This window comes from Urtica dioica, chromosome 4 (genome assembly GCF_054948205.1).
Source record: "Urtica dioica subsp. dioica isolate 48M chromosome 4, U.dioica_male_clone48M_v1_H2, whole genome shotgun sequence".
Taxonomy (NCBI): Eukaryota; Viridiplantae; Streptophyta; class Magnoliopsida; order Rosales; family Urticaceae; genus Urtica; species Urtica dioica.
Genome location: NC_142759.1, coordinates 1,291,838 through 1,314,828, shown reverse-complemented (window position 1 = coordinate 1,314,828; position 22,991 = coordinate 1,291,838). Strand labels below are relative to the sequence as shown.

At 38.0% G+C, this 22,991-nt stretch overlaps 2 protein-coding genes, 2 long non-coding RNA genes and 1 pseudogene across 6 annotated transcripts; all 5 read left to right on the top strand.

The window, feature by feature from the left end:
- Nucleotides 1–5,209: 5,209 nt before the first annotated feature.
- Nucleotides 5,210–8,305, top strand: LOC149399070 (disease resistance protein RGA2-like). Its single transcript, XM_089612742.1, has one exon. The coding sequence runs from the start codon at nucleotides 5,468–5,470 to the stop codon at nucleotides 8,303–8,305; it is 2,838 nt and encodes a 945-aa protein (XP_089468868.1). The 5' UTR covers nucleotides 5,210–5,467.
- Nucleotides 8,306–8,771: 466 nt separating this feature from the next.
- On the top strand, nucleotides 8,772–11,166 carry LOC149399069 (uncharacterized). Of its 2 annotated transcripts, XR_016296456.1 has the most exons (5): nucleotides 8,772–8,886; nucleotides 9,160–9,339; nucleotides 9,767–9,971; nucleotides 10,544–10,771; nucleotides 11,140–11,166. It is a non-coding gene; the product is annotated as an uncharacterized LOC149399069 (long non-coding RNA). The 2 variants fall into 2 exon arrangements; XR_016296455.1 differs by lacking the exons at nucleotides 10,544–10,771; nucleotides 11,140–11,166 and adding an exon at nucleotides 10,380–10,459 and having other exon boundaries at nucleotides 8,783–8,886.
- Nucleotides 11,167–12,092: 926 nt separating this feature from the next.
- Nucleotides 12,093–21,988, top strand: LOC149399066 (uncharacterized). The gene is made up of 3 exons (XR_016296454.1): nucleotides 12,093–12,196; nucleotides 21,296–21,577; nucleotides 21,679–21,988. It is a non-coding gene; the product is annotated as an uncharacterized LOC149399066 (long non-coding RNA).
- On the top strand, nucleotides 12,518–19,843 carry LOC149399068 (putative disease resistance protein RGA1; annotated as a pseudogene). Its single transcript, XR_016296531.1, has 9 exons — nucleotides 12,518–12,552; nucleotides 12,772–15,495; nucleotides 15,900–16,537; nucleotides 16,709–17,478; nucleotides 17,708–18,029; nucleotides 18,305–18,484; nucleotides 18,851–19,055; nucleotides 19,464–19,542; nucleotides 19,629–19,843. The product of XR_016296531.1 is annotated as a putative disease resistance protein RGA1 (transcript).
- LOC149399067 (ribonuclease MRP protein subunit POP4-like) lies at nucleotides 20,244–20,911 on the top strand. The gene is made up of 3 exons (XM_089611449.1): nucleotides 20,244–20,383; nucleotides 20,468–20,730; nucleotides 20,838–20,911. The coding sequence occupies exons 1-3, from the start codon at nucleotides 20,273–20,275 to the stop codon at nucleotides 20,869–20,871; spliced, it is 408 nt and encodes a 135-aa protein (XP_089467575.1). The 5' UTR covers nucleotides 20,244–20,272; the 3' UTR covers nucleotides 20,872–20,911.
- Nucleotides 21,989–22,991: the final 1,003 nt, after the last annotated feature.

Here is a 22,991-nt window from a genome sequence, read left to right as displayed (position 1 = left end):
AGAGCATCGAAGCTTTTAGCGGAAGGAAGACTCTGTAAAGAACGGAATTGATTTAAAGTGAAGCAAGAGGTTGTGATTAAGAGATTACTAAATTAAATAAAATAAAAACGGTAAATAAACACAAGTTTTCAAATACGAAAAATTAAGGTCACAATTTCGCCAGAAAACACTGGATCAAGGGTTTTGGGTACGAACAACAAGAACTACTTCTATGTAAGCTAATCTCACCTGTCAATGATATTATCAAACCTATGTAATTGTCGGATTGTTGGCATCGTTTGACACAGCTTTGTTTTAAAAAAAAATGCTTTTAGTGTTTTTTTCAAAAACTGACAAAGTGTTTGGTAAACTGTTTATAAAACAGTTGTTGTTGGTAACAAAAACTAATTTAGCGTTTGGTAAAATAAATATATTATAGAAAAAAAGACTAAAATAGACATAAAATAAATATTTAACAATGCTATGGATAATCACGTGAGGATATTAAAGTAATTTTATATCAGATACAAAAACGCTTTTTCTAAAAGCTAAGATTCTTAGCTTTTGTGACTCATGTACAATTTTTAAAATCGTTTTTGAAATTTTTTCTAAAAACCGTTTTACCAAACAGTAAGATTGCAGTTTGGTTTTTGCTAACAGCAAAAACAGGCTTAAAAAAGCTGTGCCAAACACGCCCGTTATCTCGTCGGCTTCTAATCCTATTAAAGCAATCACACGCAAAAAACACAAGAATTCTAATGATTACATGACCCAAACCGCAATTGTTTCGGGTTGTTTTCGTTTTTATAATTGTGAGATTGGGTTGAACCAAACCAACCCGATGGTGTTAATACTTTAATTTTTTTAAGATTGCAAATATTTTATATGTACTATTGTTAAAAAAAATCGTTTTTTAAATAATATTATGATTAAATAAAAAAAAATACTCAGTATTATACTTTATTATTTGCGAATACATGAAGAATTGTTAATTAAAAATATGTGTAATTTTTATTTTAATATGTAAATTTTCTAAAAATAAGTAAAATTTTGATTTTATTTGGCATAATATATTAGATATAACATGCTTATATGATTTTGATTCAAGTTATAAAGTCATTTAGAGAATTATAATTCAAAAAAACCAACTCAAACCAATCCGATTATTTTTGGGTTGGTGTAGTTTTACCTTTCAATCGAGTTGGTTTGAGTTTTAAAATTAAAAAATTAATTTTAGCGATTCGGATCGATAGTACAAGAAAAAACCGATTAATCCAACCTGATAACACCCCTAATTTTAGGGTTTTCACTTGGTTTCCAGGGTTCATACTCGTTCTTTGACGGGGCTTTGCTTCTTTCCCAGTGAATCTCGCTTATAGCCTGACCACCGCCGTTAGATTGCTTTTGATCCAACAGCTGCGTCTCCGTCAGGGTTTAGCGACGAGGCAGAGAAGAATAGGCTGCGGCTCAATTAACTTCACTATTCATCTCATCGCCGTTAGATTGCTTTTGATCCAACAGCTGTGGTTGTCCAATTTGTAACATATGGCACTGGTTACCACGGAAAGAAAATCTTGTCATTAATGACCATTACTAATATTTTTTTTTAGTAATAATCAACATGCTTGGGCTTCAAGTCACCCGAAATGTCAATTAGCTAGCTTTTTTTTTAATTAGCTAGCTTTTTTTCTTCTTTTTCTTTTTTAATTAGCTAGCCTGTGTACACAAAAATATTACTAAACTGAATATGGACCTCAATCAATTTATTGTTAGTTCCTAGGAGATTATCACACTAGTACAATGGAAAAAAATATATATTTTGGGAAATTTGATAAACCAAGCATTTTGTGACACCACATTTAAAAATAAAGCCATGTTTTGGTACTTTACTTTTTTAGAAGTAATTTTAATTTTAAACGTAAACTAAAATCATTTACATAAAAGTTGGACAATCTTCTTTTAATCAGGGAGCAAAGCCAAACTCTTTTAATCAGGGAGCAAAGCCAAACATCCCTTAAAAAACAAATAGTCAATATATTACACGCATTCTTAAACACATGTAATAATCTAAATGAATCTCCCTAAATAATAATAATAATAATAATAATAATAATAATAATAGTAATATAAATGAATCTTTTTCTTTTATAGGAATACATTTTTCGTTCATATATAAAATTTACAGTGTAAATAAAGCTCACTCAGAATGAGGCAATAATTAGTTTTAGTAAGAACAACAAACAATTCAAAGGCAAATGGAAAAAAAATAATGCTACGAAGACCTAAATTTCAGACTTCAAACAAAGATTTTTTTATGTCTTCTACTTGGCGGCATGCCGCAAGTTTGGATTCTGTTTTCCGGTGACCAAATCGATTTCTATATTGCAGTCGGATTTGATAATACACAACCTGTAGGGTAATCATGGGAAAACGGAACTAAAGAAAATTATAACATTTTTCCTTCTAACACTATTTACGAAACTCGAAATTTCGTTCTGGTAGTTAACGAAATTAAAATTTGCAATACTGTTCATCCATTTTTTTTGGATGATTAGATATATTTTAGGTTTTTTTTAATTCCGTGAATAGTACCGAAAATCACCGGAAGAAAGCTTCTACTTCTAATAAACCGAAATTCCAGTCTTTAATAATCGGAAACCCTATTTTTCGTTAAGGACCAGATTTTTCAGTCATTAGAAGTAGAAATTCCACTTCCAACCGATGCCCATGATTATTACAACGAAAAGTTTATGGCGTAACGTAATAAACCCAAATTCCGTGAATAGTACCGAAAATCACCGAAATGAAGCTTCTACTTCTAATCAACCGAAATTCTGGTCCTTAATGATCGGAAACCTTATTTTCATTAAGGAGCGGATAGAAGATTGAAAACTTTAGTGAGTGTAGGATTTTGTGATGATAATAAATGTGGAAAAGTAAATAACAACAACTTTCTAACCCTTGAATTTTGGGAGAACAAAGATTCTAAATAATATAAATAAAAATTAATCCAAATAATATTATCATCTATAGTACAGAGCATCATTAAGTTATTTTAATAGCTCAACCAATTCAATAATGTTTAAAATATAGAGCGAATCAAATGTACGCGAACTAACTATATTTTAAAACATACATATTAAATTTAATTTATCTATCACTATAGTGAGAAAAAAATGCGTATCCAATACAATTCTATCATCACTTGAAAAAAAAGTCCTTTAAAAGGTTGGGAAGTCGCTTTTTAAAGGTCGAAAAATCGCTTTAAATATTAACCAAGTATATTTTATCAGTTTTAAATTTTATTTTTTACATAAATTTTTACTAACCCCTTTTAGCTCATCTTACATATACTTAAAATTGGATTGGTTCAGTTCGGTTTTGGCCATTTTTCATATTCGAATCCAAATTTTATATTTTAAAAAATTTGGTCCAATTATTGGTCCAACTTAGTCCAAAACCAAAATTTAGCTATCCGAATATGCGGTTATCCAATTTCTTAAATCCAATATCCATTTTATTATCCGATTTTCAAAATTTGGTTACATGGTTCTTTAAAGTCTGGATCCACTTTTAAAACTGTTTTAAAAACATCGGCTATCTAGTTCATAAAATTCATAGTTATAAAATTACTACAATGATCATAATCCAAGTAAAAATGACTAATACAATCATAGCGTGATTATTTATTTTTTTAATAAAAAATAATCGGTTAAATATCTAATATCAAATTTTTTCAAAACTAAAAATCGATATTCGGTTTAGTTTTTTAAACTGAATTGGTTATCTGAATCCGAATTTGGTTATAAAACGTGGCACCGATTTTCAATTTTGAATCCGTTCGATTTTTAGTTTCATCTGATTTTGGGTTTGGTTTTGTATAACCCTAATATAAGGAACCTATAAATGCTGGCTATATAAAACAAGCAATGACAATAGCTGTAAAGGAAAATATGGCAGTGGTAATAAAATAGTATGACGTGCTTTTTCTTTACAAGAATCCAAGGTTGTGGGGTATTTGTCATCAATACTCACTAGCCCATATTTATTGTATCCCTTACTTATGTGTGCCGGAGCAAAAACGGCCGACGAAGAGCAGTTTTTTTCATTTTGTCTTGTTTTCGTTTTTCGATTTTCTGTCATTTTCGGAGTCTGTCGTCGTTTTATTAAAAATTGAGAGAATTTGACATATATGAGATTCAAACTCAAGCCCTACACCTTGAGTGCAGAAGTTTTTACCAATGGATCGAGTTTACAACTTGTTACATTGTATACAATTTTAATATAAGATATGTAAATAGAAAACTTTAATATATAAATCAATATAAAAAGAAAAATAAAATAATGAAATATAAATATTATGAATTAAGTTATAAAAAAAATGTCACATATAAATTATACAGATATATATACATATATATAACTATATATATATGTATTGGGTATAAATACGTTGCGATTGAAATTAACGAGAGTATTTGATATGATATTGGAGTAAAACCAATCATGTACTGAAGATTATAAAATGTTAATAGGATAAATTTTAAATTTAAAAATTGAAAGATACATATATATTTAACATATTATATAACATTATTTCCGTTCGGTTTCCATGGAAATTAAGCGGCATATCAATTGATTTTTTCCATATTTTTTCCGTTTAATTTTCCGTCGGCGTCTCGATTTTTCTTGAATCGAGAGGTTCGAACGGGAACGAAAACGGTATTTTGAACCTTGTTCTTGATCCTATTTAAGGTCTTCTTAACGCGTTCATACAGCTTTAACGAGAAAGATGTTAGTTCTACGAATTTATTCAATAATAATCTTTCACCATTCACACGAGAATATTAGCAGATGCTATCGTCTACTAATTTTAACCGTGTTTCAACTTTCATATTTACTTTTCTTCTTTTTTTTTTTTTTTTTTTTTTTTCAAACTTGGGAATGTGGCATAGGCTCATAGCATGGTAGCTCACAATGGTCAAAAACCCATTCTTAATTATTGTAATAGTAATAGAATAACCACCACTGTTCTGTGCATTATTTAATATAGAGACAATGTTTATAGTACAAGTTTTTTGACAAGTCGTGTTCACTCATTTATTTATTAGCATGTGCTTGACCCCACTATGAGTGTGAACATATATATTGCATTCAAAAGTCGTGTTTATATTTCCAGGCTCATTAAATAAAAAGATGAAAGAACCTGTAAATATGCAGGCTATTCAACACAGCTAATCAATGACAAGGTCAATAAGACAAGGATACTAGCTGTAAAGGAAAACATGGCAGCGGTAATAAAACATTACTGGATTTCAGACATTATTGGTGAGGATTGATGACTCGCCTGGCCCACCATGACTCAATAAATATCATCAGCCATGTCAAGAACGAGCACCAGCAGAGAGAGACCCTAAAACACAACCTTTGAGTGAGCATTAGAGTGAGTGAGTGAGTTGAGCTGTGAAGAAAATTCCAAAGTTGAAAGATGGCTGAAGCTGTAGTTTCGGGGCTAATTGAGACTCTGGTTCCCATGGCAATCCATGGAATCGGAGGGGAGATCAAGCTGGTGAAAGGAGTCAAAGAAGATGTCGAAAAGCTGAAGAGCAATCTTGAGGACATTCAAGCTGTTCTTGAGGATGCTGAGCAGAAGCAACTGAATGACGCTGCTGTGAAAAGATGGCTTAAGAAGCTCAACACCGCTTCGGAGGAGATGGAGAACGTTCTCGACGAGTGGAGCACGACCGTTCTCAAGTACAAGATCAAGAAAGAAGAAGACAAGAAGGTGTGTTTTCCGGTTTCTTTCTCTTGCTTATCTTGCACCAAAGTCGGTCGCCTCGTTATGCACCGTGATATTGCTCTCAAAATCAAGCAGCTGAATGAAGAGTTGACTAGGATTTTCAACAATAAAAATAGGTACAATCTCAACATAAACACTGTTGTTGAGAGGCCTAGGCCACTTAAGACAACCTTCCACGTCGACGAGACCAAAGTACACGGTCGAGACGAGGAAAAGAGTGTTTTGGTGAGCAAGTTATTGTGCGAGAGCAGTACCGATGAGGATGATGGGACATCGTCCCTTCATATCATCCCTGTTGTGGGACCGGGGGGTCTCGGAAAAACTACTCTCGCCAAACTTGCTTATAACGATGAGGCAGTCAAGTCCCACTTTGAGAAGCGAGCTTGGGTGTGCGTCTCCGATCCTTTCGACGACATCAAGGTCGCGAAAGCGATCGCTGAAGGCCTTGGAAGCTCTACTCAAAGCTCTGAACTGAATGCCGTTGTCGAACGCATTCGTGAGTCCATTGAGGGAAAAAGAGTTCTCATTGTCTTGGACGATGTTTGGCTTGAAAACCACAGTAGATGGGAGAGTTTAGGAGAGGTTCTTAGGAAAGGGGGTAGAGGAAGCCGGGTTTTAGTGACCACGAGAAAGCAAGAAGTTGCGACGATGATGGGAGTGGCCACGAACCAGACAACCAGTCTAGGAAAGTTGAGTGGAGAGCATTGTTGGACGATTTTCAGCCAATTGGCGTTCATGGAGATGAGTCCCGAGGAGCGTCAACAATTAGAACCTATCGGCCGGGAAATCGCTGCTAAGTCGAAAGGCTCGCCTCTAGTTGCTAAAACTCTTGGAAGTCTTGTGCGGTTTAAAAAGACGACGAGTCAGTGGGAAGACATTTTGGGTAGTCAACTGTGGGAGTCAAACGATGCTCAAGTTAAGGAGGTTTTTGCTCCTTTTCTGCTAAGTTACTACGATCTTCCACCGCTGGAAAAACGCTGCTTTTTGTTTTGTTCGGTGTTTCCTCAAGACCATGTTATACAGAGAGATGAACTAATCGAGATGTGGATGTCTCACGGTTATTTAGGCCGAGGAGTAGAAGCGTGGAAACTAGGTCGAGATTGTTTCGAGACTTTGGCTATGCGGTCGTTTTTTCAAGAAATCGAAGAGGATGAGTATACTGGAGGCGTTGAGTGCAAAATGCATGACATAGTTCATGATTTTGCCCATTTTCTGACGGGCGATGAATACGTTTATATGGAACATGACGGAATGGAGAAGATACTGGTAGAAGATAACACTCATCACTTGACTCTCAAAGTGTTTCTTTGTACTTCATTAGGAAATGCGAACAAATTGCGCACGCTTTTCTTCCATAGAAGATGGGACTCCGGAAAGATGTTAGTGTTTTCTCAACTTACATGTCTTCGGACTTTGATTTTGGAGGGTTGCTATTTGAAACGATTATCAGAGGATATTGGTCTATTGAAACACTTGAGATATCTAGACTTATCGAGTAATGGAGTGTTGGAAGAATTGCCGAAGAAACTATTCGACCTCTGTAATCTGGAGACCTTGAAACTCGCGTGGTGCCGTAGCCTAAAAGCACTACCAGATTGCATCTCAAAACTAGTCAGCCTAAAACATCTCTACATACGGGGGTGTGGGCAGTTAGAGGGGCTTCCGAAAGGGTTAGGAAAAATAAGTGGTTTGCAAAGTCTAGATATGATAGTGGTGCCCAAGGAGAGGGGATCCTATCTACACATTGGAGATCTAATCACAATGAAACACCTTCAGTTTCGAGGGCTTCTAAGCATCGAAGTGTGTGGAAGAAACACAGGGTTGACAGTGGATGATGTCGCGAAGCTGAACCTCAATGGCAAACCGCATGTGCTTAAGTTGGAGTTGTGGTTCAGACTCACAAGGGATAGCAACAATCACAACGACACCGAAATCCTGAGTTCCATTCATCCACATCCCAATTTGAAATCTCTGGAAATTGAGAATTACTTGGGTCTCACCGCGTGGCCCGCTTGGATGATGTCTCTTTCCAATCTCACCTGTCTTACCTTGCTAGAATTCATGAATTGCGAGACTTTACCTCCGCTTGGGAAATTGCCATCACTTAAGGAACTAGAACTAAAGGGATTTCCCAAGATGTGTAGGGTGGGTGAAGAATTCCTCGGAATCACTGAAGCCGATCGAGAGGTCATTTCATTTCCGAATTTGGAATACCTTTATTTTGAAAGAAATCCACAGTGGAGAGTGTGGGAAGGATGTTGCTCAAAGACGACAACAAAAATCATGCCATGTCTACGCACCTTGATCATTGACGATTGTGAAAGGCTTGAAACACTACCAGAGTTTCTGAAAATGACGCCACTGCAACATCTGTCCATCCGTGCAGAATCCCGCACCTTGGTAAGGCAGTGCCAGAAAGAGGTCGGGAAGGAATGGCACAAGATTTCGCATGTCCCCAACATCCTCTTCGATTGGAAACACGTGCGGAAAGATGGTGTTTGGATTCAAACAGACGAGACTGATTAAGAGAGCTTGGATCACAACAATCTATACACGTCCTGGTAATTTAATTTTTTCTTGCTTCCGAAAAATATCACTTTTATCATATTCTAATTCTCCATATCAAGCACTTGCATTAGCTTTTTGACTTGGAGATTTCAATATCCACTTTTAATATTTAAAAAAAAAAAATTAGTGGCCTTCTCTGGTGGTGATGCTTTCTTTTGCAATCAGTTTCCCTTATTTCTATAACCTAAATCCAATTCTTGTTTGTTGAAATTACTTGCAGGAGAACAGTGCTGAACATACAACGATTGACTGCAAATGCAATAGTCTGATGTTTATTTTGTAAAGAGAAAGAAAAGTTTAATCTCGTCATCTGTATTTGTCTGGGTTCTCTTAGATCAGTCCGGTCTAGCCTGGCTTCCACACTTTTTCATAACATGATTGAAAATTGAAGGATTATTTACACCAGTCTCTACGTTAAAGCCAAGCTTCTTCTTCCTCACTGCAATTTTGGGTTTAGTCCTTTTCTTCCTCCCCCGATTCCTGAGAAAATTGGAGCTGTCTTCTGAATCTCTGCCGTTTTTGAGCCGATTCCTCATCTGGTATTTTTCTAATCTATTTGTTTGATTCAATTTTTTTTCTGTCTTGGTAACTCTATCATAAATTCATAAATAATTTTCATTGATTCAATTTTTTTCTGTTTTCTTGGTAACCCTTCTGCTGTTTAAAATGCGGTCTAGCTTCGTTGTATATGGCCGATGAAGACTTTCTTAAGTTTCTTTCATTAATTAATTTGTTGTATATGGCCGATTGGAGTTCATCTTGGTGATAATCTTGATTGATTATTAGTAACTTTTTGTCCGTTTTGTTCATAGATAGTAATACTAGTAGAGAGGTTATATTCGCGATGGCCGAGAAGAAGATGATCCACGGAGATTAAAAGCAGCAAAGTTTGGCCGTGTTATAGCGGCGATTCACAGCTGCGAAAACAGAGCTCAATCTTAGCCACAACAAACTCACGCACACCCATTCCAAACCTTCTTCCCTCAGAAAAGGTCTCTCTCTCTCTCTCTCTCTCTCTCTCTCTCTCTCTCTCTCTCTCTCTCTCTCTCTCTCTCTCTCTCTCTCTCTCTTAAAAAGACTGAAGCTTGATCTTCTTCTGTTATGAGTAAAGTCTGAATCTTTATTGGTTTGAGGCTATTTCTATGCTTCTTCCTTTTTGTAGTTCCAACTATTTTTTGTTACACATATATAAGAATTCTCTCTCTCTCTCTCTCTCTTAAAAAGATTGAAGCTTGATCTTCTTCTGTTATGAGTCAAGTCTGAATCTTTATTGGTTTGAGGCTATTTCTATGCTTCTTCCTTTTGTAGTTCCAACTATTTTTTGTTACATACATATATATATATGAGAATTTAATCATGTTTTATATATATGGTTGAATCTTGAGATTTTTGGTTGATATACGGTTGGTTTTGGTGTAGGGCTCTGATGGGAAAGAGAGTAGAGTCAATAACAATTTGGACCAAATATGTCATAACAAGGAGGTAGATCATAAATACACGTAATGGTTGAGAAGCTTAAAGATCGACAATTGGGTCCTTCTCGATAATTACACTCAGGGACGAAGTGTCTCCACTGTTCATGAAACAAGAACGGGACGTTCGATTTGTCCAAGGAGTTCCACAAGTGAGTTCGATAACTTGTTATTCGGTTTTGCTCGATCTTGATTTTGTGAATTGTTATCTTTTGTTCCCTTAGTAATCATTGTGGCAATATGTGATCATCGGAAAGCAGATACAAATTGTTCTTGCCCGTGCATGAACACTGGAAAAATATGATGGCACAACATCTGAAAGAGAATGGCTAATTTATATACAAAGTTGTTTCCTTTGGTTTTACCTAATACCGATCAAACACTTGCATTAGCTTTTTTCCTCTAAAGATTTCAAGATCTAAAAACAGAATTTTTCTTCTCTTGTGATTCTCGCAATGATGTTATTGTTTTGAACAAGTGTATTCGATTTGATTTATGTAACCTTAGTTGATGATCATGATCATAGACCATAGCTGGATTTTCTAATATTTGATTTCCAGGTGACCATCGCGTATGGGGCTTTCAATTTAACTTCTCAAGTTCGAGAACATCGATTGGAACAAGATTAATGAAAAATGGGTATGAGAAGAGTGCTCATTTAAATCAACGTGCAATCAGTTTCCCTTGTTCTAAATCCAATGCTTGATTATTGAAAAACTTGCAGGAGAACAGTACTGGACATGCAGCGATGGATTGCAATTAGTCTGATGTTTAATCATGTTATGCAAAAATTCAATCAGTCTCGTACGTACGTTAAAAGCCAAGCTTCTTCTTCCTCACTACAATTTTCGGTTCAGTCCTTTTCTTCCTTCCCCAATTCTTGAGAAATTCCGAACCGTCTTCCGAGTCTCTACCATTTACGAGCCCAGCCGAGCCTTGCCTTGACTATCTGGTATTTTTCTAATCTTTTTGTTTTGACTCTATATTTTTACATTACCTTTGTTTTGTTTTTGTAACTCTGTCATAAATTCATAATCCACTAATTTCATTGATATATATAAAAATAAAAAAAATAAAAAAATCATCAACCCTTGTTCATCTAGAGAAGTCCACTAAGTATAGACTACTTTGTTAATTTTTGAATGCACGCTATGTGTTTGAGAATTTGTTGTTAGTATTCAGTTTGATGTACTGTTCTGTTTAATTGTTCTTGATTTGATGTGATTAATTATATCAGATTTTGCCTAGTCACTGATTGGAGTTCATTTCGGTGATACTCCTGATTGATTATTAGAAATTATTGATCCGTTGTTTCATAAGATAGTGGTACTAGTACAGAGTAGAGAGTAGAGAGTAGAGAGTAGAGAGGTGATACTCGTGATGGCCGAGAAGAAGTCCGAGCGGCGATTCGCTGCTGTGAAAAAACAGAGCTCAATCTTGGCCACAACAAACTCACGCACACCCATTCCAATCCTTCTTCCCTCAGAAAAGGTCTCTCTCTCTCTCTCTCTCTCTTGTAAAGACTGAAGCTTGATCTTCTTTTATGAGTAAAATTTGAATCTTGAGATTTTTGGTTGATATATGATTGTTTTTGGTGTAGAGCTCCAATGGGAGAGAGAGAGAGATAGACAATCAGGTCAGAAATATTTGTTTTTGGACCAAATATTTCGAAACGGGGACGCGGGTCAGAAATACACACAAGGGTCGAGAAGCTTAAAGATCGACAATCAGGTCCTACTCGATAATTACGCTCAGGGGCGGAGTGTCTCCACTGGTTCTTGTCTCAGGGCTCTGCAGATTCGCTCCAAGCGCTCAAAAAAAGCACGTCCATGAAACGAACAAGAATAACGGGGCGTTGTATTTTCCCAAGGAGTTTCACAAGTGAGTTCGACAAACTTGTTTTTCAGTTTTGCGCGATCTTGATTTTTTTAATTGTTCTCTTTTGTTCCCTTATTAATCATTGGGGTAATATGTGAATCGGACCACAGATACGCATTGTTCTTCCCAAGCATGAACACTTGAAAAATATGATGGCACAACATCTGAAAAAGAATTCATTAAAAAAAAAAAACATCTGAAAAAGAATTGGTAAATTCGCATACAAAGTGGTTGCCTTTTGGTTTTCCTTGATGTGATCGTAGTTTTGTTGAACTTAATGTAATAGGTTAAATCAGTTTGCTCAACATTTTACGGACATAGACTTGCACGGTGCTTTTCAGGTAAACCCCTTATGTGTATTTGTCGAGGTAGCTTCTTATTGTTAACATTGTTATTATCATTTTCTTAAACTAAAGCCTAGTCTGTGTGTTTTCAGTTATTGACTGTAAAACTGCTTCTCTCACCGGGGTGAGTGGCATTATGAATGATAAGTTCCAAGGTAAAACTTTTTTTTTTGCCTAAATCATAACTCGGTTTTGTTTTATCGCCAAACTTTGATGGACTATCTTCCAGTTATGCCCAAGAAGTGTTCCATCTTCATTTTCCAATTCGACACGTGGAAGGTGACTTTGTTCGGGGACAAGCTCACCTCAAGAAATACCACTAGACTATGACTCGTAGAAGAAATATTTCAGACTTTCAAGCGGATTTTCCTTGGTTCCAAATCCTTTACAGGTCTCTCTCTGGGTATCAACAAATTGACAATCTAAAGTTACTTATGGGCCTGGTAACAACCGTCTTTCAACTGTACTTAACATCGATGGCTGCAATTGGAACGAGACAAATGAAAATTGGGTATGGTTCTAACAGTTTCTCATTAATTAACTAAACTTGCAATCAGTTTCCCTTATCGTTAAAAGCCAAATCCAATTTGTGTTTATTGAAATTACTTGCAGAAGAACAGTGATGAACATGCAGTGACGGAATGCAAAATAGTCCGAGTTTTATTTTGTAAAGAGAACGCAAGAGTTTTAAGCTTGTAATCTTTCTCAATTGTTGATTCCGTTGGATCAGTCGGGGCAGGCGTGTTGGTTTGCGTGTAAAAAGATGGCTTAAGAAGCTCAAGACCGCTTCGGAGGAGATGGAGAACGTTCTCGACGAGTGGAGCACGGCCGTTCTTGAAGACAAGATCAAGAAAGAAGAAGAGAAAGCTCTGGAGAATTCTTCTTCTTCTTCTTCTTCAGACAAGAAGATAAAGTTTTGGATTTCTTTCCCTTCCTTCTCTTGCACCAAAGACGTCCGCCTCGTTATGCGCCGTGATATTGCTCTCAAAATCAAGCAGCTTAATGAAGAGCTGACTAGGATTTCCGAAGAAAAAAATAGGTACAATCTCAACTTAAACACTGTTGTTGAGAGGCCTCGGCCACTTGGGACAATCTCCCTTGTCGACGTGACCAAAGTTCATGGTCGAGATGAGGAAAAGTCTTTTAGTGAGCAAGTTATTGTGCGAGAGCAGTACCGATGAGGATGATGGGAGATCGTCCCGTCATATCATCCCCATTGTGGGACCGGGGGGTCTCGGAAAAACTGCTCTCGCCCAACTTGCTTATAATGCTGAGGATGTTAAGTCCCACTTTGATAAGCGAGCTTGGGTGAGCGTCTCCGATCCTTACGACGAGATCAGGGTCGCGAAAGCGATCGCTGAAGAGCTTGGAAGCTCTACTCAAAGCCCTGAACTGAATGCCGTTGTCAAATGCATTCATGAGTCCATTGAGGGAAAAAGAGTTCTCATTGTCTTAGACGATGTCTGGCTTGAAGATAGAAGTAAATGGGAGAAGTTAAGAGTGGTTCTTATGGAAGGGTGTAGCGGAAGCCGGGTTTTAGTGACCACGAGAAAGCACGAAGTTGCAAGGATGATGGGAGTGGCCACAAACCAGACAATTAGTCTAGGAGAGTTGAGTGAAGAGCATTGTTGGACGATTTTCAACCAACTGGCGTTCATGGAGATGAGTCCCGAGGAGCGTCAACAATTAGAACCTATCGGCCGACAAATCGCTGCTAAATCAAGAGGCTCGCCTCTAGTTGCTAAAACTCTTGGAGGTCTTGCGCAGTCTAAAAAGACGACGAGTCAGTGGGAAGACATTTTGGGTAGTCAACTGTGGGAGTCAAAAGATGCTCAAGTTAAGGAGGTTTTTGCTCCTTTTCTGCTAAGTTACTACGATCTTCCACCGCTGGAAAAACGCTGCTTCTTGTTTTGTTCGGTGTTTCCTCAAGACCATGTTATAAAGAGAGACGATCTGATCGAGATGTGGATGTCTCACGGTTATTTAGGCCGAGGAGTAGAATCGTGGAAACTAGGTCGAGATTGTTTCGAGACTTTGGCTATGCGGTCGTTTTTTCAAGAAATCAATGAACTAGATCATGGAGACGTTGAGTGCAAAATGCATGACATTGTTCATGATTTTGCCCATTTTTTGACGGGCGATGAATACGTTTATATGGAAGTTGACAAAGACAGAAAGACGGTGGAGGTAGAAGAAAACACTCGTCACTTGACTCTCAACGAGTGTTTTCCTAATTTATTAGGAAATGCGAACAATTTGCGCACGCTTTTCTTCCTACCAAGATGGGACAGAGGCCTCAAAGAAGAGATAATATTTTCTCAACTTACGTGTCTTCGGACTTTGAGTTTGCATTCTTGCAATTTGGAACGATTATCAGAGGATATTGGTCTATTGAAACACTTGAGATATCTAGACTTATCATGGAATTATAAGTTGGAAGAGTTGCCGAAGAAACTATTCGATCTCTGTAATCTGGAGACCTTGAAACTCAATCATTGCTCTAGCTTAAAAGCACTACCAGAGTGCATCTCAAAGCTAGTCAGCCTAAAACATCTCTACATTTATGGGTGTGTGGGGTTAGAGGGGCTTCCGAAAGGGTTAGGAAAATTAAGTGGTTTGCAAACTCTAGACGTGATATTGGTGCCCAAGGAGGAGGGATCCTATCTACACATTGGAGATCTCAAACACCTTCAGTTTCGAGGGTATCTACTTATCAAAGGGTGTGGAAATGTAGCGTTGACAGTGGATGATGTCGCGAAGCTGAACCTCAATGGCAAACCGGATGTGCGTGCGTTGGAGTTGTTCTTCAGATCCGATTCTGAGTTGGAGTTTGTAGATAGCAACAATCACAACGACACCGAAATCCTGAGTTCCATTCATCCACATCCCAATTTGAAATCTCTGGAAATTTGGAGTTACTTGGGTCTCACCGCGTCGCCCGCTTGGATGATGTCTCTTTCCAATCTCACCCGTCTTTTCTTAATTGGATTCGTGAATTGCGAGACTTTACCTCCGCTTGGGAAATTGCCTTCACTTAAGGAACTTTATCTACTTGAATTTCCCAAGATGTGTAGGGTGGGTGAAGAATTCCTCGGAATCACTGAAGCCGATCGAGAGGTCATTTCATTTCCGAAATTGGAAGAGCTTCGTTTCTACCGCAATCCGCAGTGGAGAGTGTGGGAAGGATGTTGCACAAAGACGACAACAAAAATCATGCCATGTCTGCGCACCTTGTCCATTGCATTTTGTGGAAGCCTTGAAACACTACCAGAGTTTCTGAAAATGACGCCACTGCAAGAGCTGTCCATCGATGATAAATCCCGCACCTTGCAAAGGCAGTGCCAGAAAGAGGTCGGGAAGGAATGGCACAAGATTTCGCATGTCCCAAACATCAGGTTCGGTCGCAGACACGTGCAGAAAGATGGTGTCTGGATTCAAACAGACGAGACTGATTAAGAGAGCTTGGATCACAACAATCTATACACACGTCCCTGGTAATTTCTTTTTTCCTCTGGAAGATTTCAAGATCCAATTTGAAAAGAGCAAAAACATAATTTTTCTTCTCTTGTGATTCTCGCAATGATGTTTTCTTTTGAACAAGTGTATTCGATTTGATTTAGCTGGATTTCCTAATATTTGATTTCCAGGTGACCATCGCTTATGGGGCTTTCAATTTAACTTCTCAAGTTCGAGAACATCGATTGGAACAAGATTAATGAAAAATGGGTATGAGAAGAGTGCTCATTTAAATCAACGTGCAATCAGTTTCCCTTGTTCTATAAGCTAAATCCAATGCTTGATTATTGAAAAAACTTGCAGGAGAACAGTACTGGACATGCAGCGATGGATTACCCAAAGACGGTCGCCGATCGTTCGAGCTTGACGGCGACAGCGCGTACGTCCAGCTCCGCTGCGGATTCGACCCGGGAACGGAAGTCATCTACGTCGGAACCCTAACCTCCGACGACGCGGATTCTTGGGAGGAAGATTTCGAAGTCGAGGCCGAGCTCGAGAAGCTCCGTTGCGTTCCGGTGTTTCTCAAGCCCGAAACGCAGAAGGAGCGTGACGACGAGTCTCGTTGGCGAGCCTACGTGAAAGCGAACCAGACCTTCACGAAAACGATGGAGTCGATCTTGAACCCGGACGAGGACTATGTGTGGGTCCACGACCACCATCTCATGATCCTCCCGACTCTCCTCCGGAGAAAGTTCCACCGAGCCCGGCTCGGGTTCATCTTCCACAGCTCGTCGGAGGTTCTTTCCCGGCCCGAGATTCTCCACTCTCTCCTCAACTGCGACCTCGTCGGATTCGACAGCTTCGACTACGCCAGAAACTTTGTGTCCAGCTGTACCCGGGTCCTCGGCCGCTGCCAATGGCGCTGGAAACGGGGCTGCATTGTCCTCGATCACCATGGCCGCTCCGTCGAGGTCAAGATCAGAAACCACCGCTCTGACGTGGCAGACTGGTCGAGGAGTTTCGACGAGGACCTCTCTCGAGTCTGTTGTGACAACCACGTGAAGCGGTTGTGTGGGACCGGGTTCGGGCTCGGCTTCCGAAAGGGTTAGGAAAATTAAGTGGTTTGCAAAGTCTAGACATGATAGTGGTGCCCAAGGAGAGGGGATCCTATCTACACATTGGAGATCTAATCACAATGGTTTACCCTTCAGTTTCGAGGGATTCTAAGCATCCAAGGGTTGACAGTGGATGATGTCGCGAAGCTGAACCTCAATGGCAAACCGCATGTGCTTTACTTGGATTTGATCTTCAGATCCAATTCTGAGTTTGTAGATAGCAACAATCACAACGACACCGAAATCCTGAGTTCCATTCATCCACATCCCAATTTGAAATCTCTGCGAATTCAGAATTACTTGGGTCTCACCGCGTGGCCCGCTTGGATGATGTCTCGTTCCAATCTCACCCGTCTTTTCTTATTTGGATTCGTGAATTGCGAGACTTTACCCCCGCTTGGGAAATTGCCTTCACTTAAGGAACTAAACCTACGTGAATTTCCCAAGATGTGTAGGGTGGGTGAAGAATTCCTCGGAATCACTGAAGCCGATCGAGAGGTCATTTTATTTCCGAAATTGGAAGAGCTTACTTTCGATCTCCATCCACAGTGTAGAGTGTGGGAAGGATGTTGCACAAAGACGACAACAAAAATCATGCCATGTCTACGCACCTTGAACATTGGACGTTGTACAAGCCTTGAAACACTACCAGAGTTTCTGAAAATGACGCCACTGCAAGAGCTGCCCATTGGACCTAGATCCGGTAACTTGGAAAGGCTGGCCATTGGGAAGGAATGGCACAAGATTTCGCATGTCCCCAACATCCTCGTCCATGACAAACACGTGCGGAAAGATGGTGTCTGGATTCAAACATACAAGACTGATTAAGAGAGCTTGGATCACAACAATCTATACACACGTCCCTGGTAATTTCATTTTTTCTTGCTTCCGAAAAATTATCATGTTTAGTATTATCATATTCTAATTCTCCTTATCAAGCACTTGCATTAGCTTTTTGACTTGGAGATTTCAATATCCACTTTTAAAATTAAAAAAAAAATACTGACCTTCTCTGGCGGTGATGCTTTCTTTTAGAATCAGTTTCCCTTATTCTATAAGCTAAATCCAATTCTTGTTTGTTGAAATTACTTGCAGGAGAGCAGTACTGAACATACAACGATGGATTGCAAATGCAAATAGTCTGATGTTTATTTTGTAAAGAGAAAGGAAAGTTTAAATCTCGTCATCTGTGTTTGTCTGGGTTCTCTTAGATCAGTCCGGTCTAGCTTGGCTTCCACGCTTTTTCATAACATGATTGAAAATTGAAGGATTATTTACACCAGTCTCGTACGTTAAAGCCAAGCTTCTTCTTCCTCACTGCAATTTTGGGTTTAGTCCTTTTCTTCCTCCCCCAATTCCTGAGAAAATTGGAGCTGTCTTCCGAATCTCTGCCGTTTTTGAGCCGATTCCTCATCTGGTATTTTTCTAATCTATTTGTTTGATTCAATTTTTTTCTGTTTTCTTGGTAAGTCTATCATAAATTCATAATTAATTTTCATTGATTCAATTTTTTTCTGTTTTCTTGGTAACCCTTCTGCTGTTTAAAATGCGGTCTAGCTTCGTTGTATATGGCCGATGAAGACTTTCTTAAGTTTCTTTCATTAATTAATTTGTTGTATATGGCCGATTGGAGTTCATCTTGGTGATAATCTTGATTGATTATTAGTAACTTTTTGTCCGTTTTGTTCATAGATAGTAATACTAGTAGAGAGGTTATATTCGCGATGGCCGAGAAGAAGATGATCCACGGAGATTAAAAGCAGCAAAGTTTGGCCGTGTTATAGCGGCGATTCGCAGCTGCGAAAACAGAGCTCAATCTTAGCCACAACAAACTCACGCACACCCATTCCAAACCTTCTTCCCTCAGAAAAGGTCTCTCTCTCTCTCTCTCTCTCTCTCTCTCTCTCTCTCTCTTAAAAAGACTGAAGCTTGATCTTCTTCTGTTATGAGTAAAGTCTGAATCTTATATATATATAAGAATTCTCTTTCTCTCTCTCTCTCTCTCTCTCTCTCTCTCTTAAAAAGACTGAAGCTTGATCTTCTTCTGTTATGAGTCAAGTCTGAATCTTTATTGGTTTGAGGCTATTTCTATGCTTCTTCCTTTTGTAGTTCCAACTATTTTTTGTTACATACATATATATATATATATATATATATATATATGAGAATTTAATCATGTTTTATATATATGGTTGAATCTTGAGATTTTTGGTTGATATACGGTTGGTTTTGGTGTAGGGCTCTGATGGGAAAGAGAGTAGAGTCAATAACAATTTGGACCAAATATGTCATAACAGGGAGGTAGATCAGAAATACACGTAAGGGTTGAGAAGCTTAAAGATCGACAATTGGGTCCTTCTCGATAATTACACTCAGGGACGGAGTGTCTCCACTGTTCATGAAACAAGAACGGGACGTTCGATTTGTCCAAGGAGTTCCACAAGTGAGTTCGATAACTTGTTATTCGGTTTTGCTCGATCTTGATTTTGTGAATTGTTATCTTTTGTTCCCTTAGTAATCATTGTGGCAATATGTGATCATCGGACAGCAGATACAAATTGTTCTTGCCTGTGCATGAACACTGGAAAAATATGATGGCACAACATCTGAAAAAGAATGGCTAATTTACATACAAAGTTGTTTCCTTTGGTTTTACCTGATACCGATCAAACACTTGCATTAGCTTTTTTCCTCTAAAGATTTCAAGATCTAAAAACATAACTTTTCTTCTCTTGTGATTCTCGCAATGATATTATTGTTTTGAACAAGTGTATTCGATTTGATTTATGTAACCTTAGTTGATGATCATGATCATAGACCATAGCTGGATTTTCTAATATTTGATTTCCAGGTGACCATCGCTTATGGGGCTTTCAATTTAACTTCTCAAGTTCGAGAACATCGATTGGAACAAGATTAATGAAAAATGGGTATGAGAAGAGTGCTCATTTAAATCAACGTGCATTCAGTTTCCCTTGTTCTAAATCCAATGCTTGATTATTGAAAAAACTTGCAGGAGAACAGTACTGGACATGCAGCGATGGATTGCAAATAGTCTGATGTTTAATCATGTTATGCAAAAATTCAATCAGTCTCTTACGTACGTTAAAGCCAAGCTTCTTCTTCCTCACTACAATTTTCGGTTCAGTCCTTTTCTTCCTTCCCCAATTCTTGAGAAATTCCGAACCGTCTTCCGAGTCTCTGCCATTTACGAGCCCAGCCAAGCCTTGCCTTGACTGTGTGGTATTTTTCTAATCTTTTTGTTTTGACTCTATATTTTTACGTTACCTTTGTTTTGTTTTGGTAACTCTGTCATAAATTCATAATCCACTAATTTCATTGATATTATATAAATAAAAAATCATCAACCCTTGTTCATCTGGAGAAGTCCACTAAGTATAGACTACTTTGTTAATTTTTGAATGCACGCTATGTGTTTGAGAATTTGTTGTTAGCATTCAGTTTGATGTACTGTTCTGTTTAATTGTTCTTGATTTGATGTGATTAATTATATAAGATTTTGCCTAGTCACTGATTGGAGTTCATTTCGGTGATACTCCTGATTGATTATTAGTAATTATTGATCCGTTGTTTCATAAGATAGTGGTACTAGTACAGAGTAGAGAGTAGAGAGTAGAGAGTAGAGAGGTGATACTCGTGATGGCCGAGAAGAAGTCGGAGCGGCGATTCGCTGCTGTGAAAAAACAGAGCTCAATCTTGGCCACAACAAACTCACGCACACCCATTCCAATCCTTCTTCCCTCAGAAAAGGTCTCTCTCTCTCTCTCTCTCGTAAGGACTGAAGCTTGATCTCCTTTTATGAGTAAAATTTGAATCTTGAGATTTTTGGTGTAGAGCTCCAATGGGAAAGAGACTAAAGTCGATAACTTTTTGGACCAAATATTTCGAAACGGGGACGCGGGTCAGAAATACACACAAGGGTCGAGAAGCTTAAAGATCGACAATCAGGTCCTACTCGATAATTACGCTCAGGGGCGGAGTGTCTCCACTGGTTCTTGTCTCAGGGCTCTGCAGATTCGCTCCAAGCGCTCCAAAAAGCACGTCCATGAAACGAACAAGAATAACGGGGCGTTGTATTTTCCCAAGGAGTTTCACAAGTGAGTTCGACAAACTTGTTTTTCAGTTTTGCGCGATCTTGGTTTTTTAAATTGTTCTCTTTTGTTCCCTTATTAATCATTGGGGTAATATGTGAATCGGACCACAGATACGCATTGTTCTTCCCAAGCATGAACACTTGAAAAATATGATGGCACAACATCTGAAAAAGAATTCATTAAAAAAAAAACATCTGAAAAAGAATTGGTAAATTCGCATACAAAGTTGTTGCCTTTGGTTTTCCTTGATGTGATCGTAGTTCTGTTGAACTTAACGTAATAGGTTAAATCAGCTTGCTCAACATTTAATGGACATAGACTTACACGGTGCTCTTATTACATAAAAACCCTTTATGTGTATTTGTGGCTTCTTATTGTTAATATTGTTATTATCATTTTCTTAAACTAAAGCTTACACTGCGTGTTTTCAGTTATTGACTGTAAAACTGCTTCTCTCACTGGGGTGAACGGCATTCTGAGATAAGTTCCAAGGTAAAACTTATTTTATTTTGCCTAAATCATAACTCGTTTTTGTTTTATCGCCTAACTTTGATGGACTATCTTCCAGTTGTGCCCAAGAAGTGTTCCGTCTTCGTTTTCCAATTCGACACGTGAAAGGTGACTTTGTTCGGGAACAAGCTCACCTCAAGAAATACCACTAGACTATGACTCGCAGAAGAAATATTTCAAACTTTCAAGCGGATTTTCCTTGGTTCCAAATCCTTTACGGGTCTCTTTCTGGGTATCAACAAATTGACAATCTAAAGTTACTTATGGGCCTGGTAACAACCGTCTTTCAACTGTACTTAACATCGATGGCTGCGATTGGAACGAGACAAATGAAAATTGGGTATGGTTCTAACAGTGACTCATTAATTAACTAAACTTGCAATCAGTTTCCCTTATCGTTAAAAGCCAAATCCAATTTGTGTTTATTGAAATTACTTGCAGAAGAACAGTGATGAACATGCAGTGATGGAATGCAAATAGTCCGAGTTTTATTTTGTAAACAGAACGCAAGAGTTTAAAGCTTGTAATCTGTCTTAATTGTCGATTCCGTCGGATCGGTCGGGGCTGGCTTGTTGGTTTGCGTGTGGTCCCACTGGTCTACGGCTTTTTGTATTAAGGTCCCTCTTTCTATTTGTAAGAAAAAATCGACTCTCACTTTCTTCTTGTGAGGAGTTTAAAGTGTATTCCGAACAGAACTTGTTAAGGGAAGAAGATATTGCCTCTTTGCATAATCGTGGGAATCTCTTCTGTTTCATTTTAGGCTTGGCTCCTCAAAAGGCTTTTGCCTGAATATAAGTATAAGTTTTGTTTCTAAACAAAAAAACAAAAACAAAAAACCTCAAGCTGATCACATACGTAGTATAAACTTTTCCAAAATAAAAATCTGCATTCGTCAACTTTGGCTGAATTTTTAGCATAATCTAATTTTTTTTTTCGGCGACTTCGACACATGGAAGGTGACTTTGTTTGTGGACAAACTCACGTCAAGAAATACGACCGGACTATGACTCGTTGTAGAAATATTTCGTACTTTCAAACAGATTTTCCTTGGTTCCATATCCTTTACTGGTCTCTCAGCGGCGGTTCCGTGGTTGTGCCAGAATTTGTTTCAACTAAGCTTCCTAGACTGAAGTGCGATACATGAATGACTCCCAGACTAAACCTCTAAGTACATTGAAGGCACAAAATATTAACCAACACTATAGTATGCTTATTTATTACTACACACAACACAGGTAATCATTATGCTCCTTCTGTTTTGTGGGAGCAGATATTGGCAGATATGCCGTCTAGAAATTTCTATGAGGGGGGAAAATTTGAAAAAAAAATTCAGGGGGGGCAAATTTGAAAACATTATATAAATTTGTGCTAAAATTATAAAATTTTATAAAAATTATAAGGTAAAATTTTGCAACACTGTGTATGTGTACACGACTATATGCTAAAATTATCGACAATATGCATTTGTTTTTATCTAAAATAAATAATTGAAAATAAATCATATATATGGTAGTAGTCAATGGGCAAAAAAGCCCATCTGTAATTATTGTAATAGATTAGCGACCAGTGTGCCTTTATGTATTAAAATTATTGGGCAGACAATACACTTCAATCAATCTCCTCCGCATATAATCCTTTACAGCTATAATTTTTATTCTCCTTTCCATTCATAGTCTAATAGGTTCTTTTATATTATATGAGCCTGAAAATATAATAAACAAGAGTTTCTTCTGTCCAGCCCAGTTTACAAACCA